This window comes from Penaeus vannamei, chromosome 28, assembly GCF_042767895.1.
Source record: "Penaeus vannamei isolate JL-2024 chromosome 28, ASM4276789v1, whole genome shotgun sequence".
In the NCBI taxonomy this organism is placed as follows: Eukaryota; Metazoa; Arthropoda; class Malacostraca; order Decapoda; family Penaeidae; genus Penaeus; species Penaeus vannamei.
The window spans coordinates 4,222,291-4,227,290 of NC_091576.1; the positions used below are offsets into that span (position 1 = coordinate 4,222,291).

A 5,000-nucleotide genomic window follows, 5' to 3' on the forward strand; every position below is an offset into this window, starting at 1 on the left:
GTGGAGCAATAACTGGGCCATTCAGCGAAGGGGAAGTCGGTCGGGTCTTCATCTCTGAGGACCCGGATAAGGGCTTCCGGGGCACTCGCGGGCTTTACTCACTGCGCTGATCGACGCTGAGTCCAAGTAAAAACGTGTCCTTCCAGGGCGCCACTTCCGATCTGACGCTGGAGGTCACGTGCTCGCGCGTGGGCATCCAGGGCAGCTCTCGATGCTGGAGAGATCGCCTCGTCATCTCGGAGAGATGTTCCTGGAGAAGGTGAGCCAGCTTCCCTCAGTCACGTGACTGGATATCAATGGGACTTTCAGAGCCAAACCATTACTCTCTTTGGGCTTCGCACTGTGACGCAGCGAAATCTCCCCGTCAGGTACTGCGGGAGGAATCGGCCAGGAACTCTCCAGACGTGCGGACCCAACGTGCGCCTCAGCTTCCGGAGCGACAGGTTCAGGCAGGGCAGCGGCTTCTACTGCGTCATCACCGCCTCTGGATGTACGTGCGTCACTAACTGCAGGTCCCTTTCCCGTCTTCTGCTGACGGGATCAAAGGGACAAACAGAAACTTCGGTGGATCAGTTTACATAAATGTGAACGCTGAGATGATTGGATTGCCTTGAATTTGGGTTCGTGCCATCCCTCTCTTGCTAAGAGGTTGCCTCATTTCCCCTTTCCCATTTCGCAGCGACGACGACGACTGCTGCTGCTGTGTCAACCGCCACCGCTGCTCCGACGACAACCGCCACCGCTGCCCCGACGACCACAGCAGCAGCCGCAACTACGACCCGTGACCCGAACTCGCTCGCTTGCCGTAAGTATCGTTCGCCCTTCAGAAGAATCTGCAGAGGGAGGCTGCGAGCCTGAATGTAAAGTGCAAATACAACTCGCTCGCTGACCAGTCGGTCGCGAACATGAAATAGACATCCTGAGGGAAAGCTAACCTCGCGGAACTGCCTCCGCCCGCCGCAGGCTGTGGCGAGCCCAACAGGAGCAACAGGATCGTGGGCGGGGTGGCCAACGAGGTCAACGAGTACCCGTGGCTCGTGGGGCTGTCCGACGCGGGCGGGACGGACAGGCCCTTCTGCGGAGGCTCCATCCTCAACAACGAGTGGATCATCACCGCCGCCCACTGCGTCGTCGGGTGGGCGTCGCTCCTTCTCTCTGCTCTTGCCTCTCTGACCCTCGAGGCCTCTCCCACTTGCCTCTCTGACCCTCGAGTCCCCTCCCACTTGCCTCTCTGACCCTCGAGTCCCCTCCCACTTGCCTCTCTGACCCTCGAGTCCCCTCCCACTTGCCTCTCTGACCCTCGAGTCCCCTCCCACTTGCCTCCCTGACCCTCGAGTCCCCTCCCACTTGCCTCTCTGACTCTCTTTTCTTTTGGTTCCCTGAAAAGGGTCACTTTGATGCTACTTGGAAAATAGTCATTTCCTTTGGTCTTGCAAGAAATGAGCAATCTGCGTCCCTTGAGACAGCGGTCAATAATTCTCCTTTCTGCCGACGCCCCCAGAGCCTCGCCCAGCAGCGTGGACGTCCTGTTCAACATGCACGACTGGAACAACGGGCCGACTCGCATCATCACGCGGGCCGCCGACCGCATCGTCGTCCACCCGAGCTACAACACCAACACGGTGAGTCGCTCGGTCTCGGAGCAAGCAGACCGAGGTCTGAGCCCGAGTTCCCTCGCGTCACACTTTGCTGAGAGATGGTCAGATTTTTTCTGTCCTTCCGGCACCTTTCTTGATCACTCGTCTCCTCGCAGCTGGACAACGACATCGCTCTGGTGCACATCAAGGACAAGGTCAGCTTCACCAACTGGCCCGGAGTCAAGCCCGTGTGCATGCCTCCTCTCAACGCAGACTTCTCCGGCAGGGACGCCACCGCCACCGGCTGGGGCACCACCTCCTCGGGTGCGTCCACCGACCAGTCGAGTCCAGGGCCTGCTCTGCCGCTCAGGGCTCAGCTGGCTACTTTCGTATCTTTTCCTAGCTTTCTTTCCTGGTGTCTCCTTTCCTTCGGGAGAAGAGGCACCGGGCCTTTTCCCTCCGCGAGCCTCATTTCCCTTCTCTGATTGCCGCAGGAGGGACTCAGCCGGAGGTCGCCAGGGAGGTGACGATACCCATCACCACGCGGAGCGAGTGCCAGGCCGTGTACGGCAGCTCCGTCACTCAGAACATGATCTGCGCCGGCCTGCTCCAGGGCGGGAAGGACTCCTGCCAAGTAAACTCTTCTTGCTGCTCTTGTTGAACATCTCTTGTTGAACATTTCACAAGACAAAATGACGATGACATTTCGTGCGCCCAAGTGCAGGCGATCTAAGACGGGTGCATCTCATTTCCTTTTTCCATTTGAGCAGTTAAGGGAGCACGCATCAGTCCTGTCACGTTCTCTCCTCCCTTCAGGGTGACAGCGGCGGCCCCCTGACGGTCGAGGAGGCGGACGGGCGGCACTACCTCGCCGGGGTGGTCAGCTGGGGCTCGGGCTGCGCGCTCCCGGGCAGATACGGAGTCTACACGGACCTGCCAAGTAAGAAACGCTCTCGGTCTTTGCGAGCGCAGTCCAGACACGAGTCTGTGACGTCTTGTAGAGCCCAGGGGGACACGCGAGCAAATTATAGACTGATAAATGTTGATTGCTCTGTACATTTTTGCAATACAAGAATGATTGTGTATGCAGGGCTTACTCCTTGCCGTGGAATGTCAGACAGAAAACATATTGTAATGATTTTGTAATTATAGTCGATAATGGAAATTAAAAAGACAATGGTAACAACAATAAATATTAAATTTTGTATTTCGCTTTAATATTTCATGAAGGGTAAATATTGGACCGAAAAGAAGCACTGCAATCATGGCATCTCCATTTGTGTCTCCAGCTTATCGTGACATTATTTTGCAGACTATGTGAACTGGATCGACAGCATCGCCACGACGGGAAAATATTGCGGACTTTAACAGGCGGCGCAAATCTGGCGAACGGCTTCGGAATCTGGACTTTTGGACGAACCCGCAGCGATTCCCTCTTACGACCGAAACAATCTGAAATCTGAACTTCATGAATGAAAAGAAGAAAGCCAGTCTGACTCGCGGATCAATTTGGGAAATCCTTGAGCACGGACTGGGCGAACCAAACCAGAGGAGAAGACGCATTTTACCTTCCGCTTGTTATCTAATAATAAACCCTGCACAATGGCAAGTTTGTTTTATGTGAACCATCGTTCGAATACCTTATTTTACAAAGGCAAATTTTCGTATGAATCGGGATTTGAAATAGCAAGTCCCGGGGCCTTGTCTCTGGGTGTGTTCGAGCCGCGCTTTCAGAGGGTTGGTGAGAAAGACACTTTGCCTTCAGTTTGCTGTTCATTATCCTTACACAAGAGGAGTTTGATATGAATAAGTGTTAATTCTCCTTTGTTGACGCCGCCTCGTTGTCACGTGATCTGAGATTTCAAAGAGAAAGTTCCCTCGCCTCTGGTTCTTCTCGAGCATTCTGACGTCAAGGGATTCGGACACGCCCATCCTTCACCGTCCACACCGGACGCAGAAAACATCTTGCATCGAAGACGAACTCTGCTTTCTCCTTGTTTCATTTCCTCTGCACTGTAACCTTACCACCGCCATTTGTTATTGTCTAACAAACTGAACATTATTTGTAACCTTAATACCGCCATTTGTTGTTATTGTGTTTTTTTTATTGATAATGTTTACCAAATTGAACATTACTTTTTCCTACTGCTTGTGCTTCTCTGAGATGCTGTTCACGGAATACATTTATCACACATTTTCCCGATAAAAGATAAATAAGTTTTTATTTCTTTCAACAAGAAAACTGAGGGATCCTTCAGATGAAAGTCGGTTGTTGGATGGAGCATATTTATTCGTATATCCAAACGTGGGTTCCATTCCGTAGAGTTTCGGGCCATTTATAGTACATCGAATTAAAAAGATTTTCTAAAATGTCAGAGGGGACCAAGACAGAATATTAAATACACTTTTAATAGTTTCTGCTGATTAATTCACCAGTAATGAAATCTTTGAATGGTCTGCGGGCTAGATGATCATAAGTGGCCAGCAGGGAGACAAGAATTATTAGCCTGTGAAATTATGATCGCCATGAAGGAAAATAACGTCATAAAGAACATGTTACCTGTAGTATCTGATAAGTAAAATAAACTTTGCGTACAAGTACATAAAACCAGGTTTAGTAATATAATCCTGGGAATCAGGTATGAATCTTTGTTGGCCCGTGAAATGGTAGCTGAAGGGAAAATTGGCCCGCGAAGGATTTGAGTTAGACACACCTCGTATATCGTGTAAAAAGTGGATGAAATACACTCATATTCCAAATATCAAATATCACAAACAAAGGATAACTATTACAGTGCATTTAGTTTGGATATATAGGAAGCCCCGCCCAATCCTGCAGTGTGGGAGGGCTGTAATGTATAACAATTTGTGTAATAATAATGATGTATGTGAATGGAAATTTTAAATTGTAGGATTTTTTTATTTCAGTTGGAAATTAGCTAGTAAATTAAAAAAACGATCAGTGGTGCCTCATACAATCTCCTGCTTCTAGTTGTGTGGTCAGATAATTATTGATCATAATCAGAGAGTGGGAAGCGGCAAATGCTTTCATGATGAAAACCACCTTGACTTTGCCGTGTTTGTTGCTCTATCTATGCAGATCACAGCAATCATGATAATCTTTCATCTCAGAAGTCATACTTTATTCTCATACTGATTTCATTGTTGTAAGGAGTGGCGAGTAAAATGTGGTTAAAACATTTTTACAAGTAACCTTCTAATTATACTTGCTCTCAATTTACAACTATGGCTAATCTTTCTCTTTCACAATTTTTTCACACAAAAGTAATTGCAGAATCAAAGAATCAGTATCTAATGTCTATTAAAAAGCATATTCTACCCACTTGCTCAGTGACACAATTGAAAAGGTAAAAACTATTTACTAAGTGAAAGGGTTCTCAGATAAATATATTGTCAGTCGAG

General features: G+C 49.0%; 1 protein-coding gene across 1 annotated transcript in view; it reads left to right on the top strand.

Moving 5' to 3' along the window:
- The window catches only part of LOC138866995 (trypsin-1-like), a 3,997-nt gene extending 815 nt beyond the window's left edge, over positions 1 to 3,182 (top strand). Inside the window, exons 4-12 of the mRNA XM_070141390.1 lie at positions 147 to 259; positions 369 to 490; positions 680 to 805; positions 964 to 1,135; positions 1,502 to 1,622; positions 1,754 to 1,901; positions 2,072 to 2,211; positions 2,394 to 2,517; positions 2,890 to 3,182. Of these exons, the coding sequence (XP_069997491.1) occupies positions 147 to 259; positions 369 to 490; positions 680 to 805; positions 964 to 1,135; positions 1,502 to 1,622; positions 1,754 to 1,901; positions 2,072 to 2,211; positions 2,394 to 2,517; positions 2,890 to 2,945 (1,122 nt within the window). The 3' untranslated portion in view covers positions 2,946 to 3,182. The remainder of the gene's footprint in view (positions 1 to 146; positions 260 to 368; positions 491 to 679; positions 806 to 963; positions 1,136 to 1,501; positions 1,623 to 1,753; positions 1,902 to 2,071; positions 2,212 to 2,393; positions 2,518 to 2,889) is intronic.
- Positions 3,183 to 5,000: the final 1,818 nt, after the last annotated feature.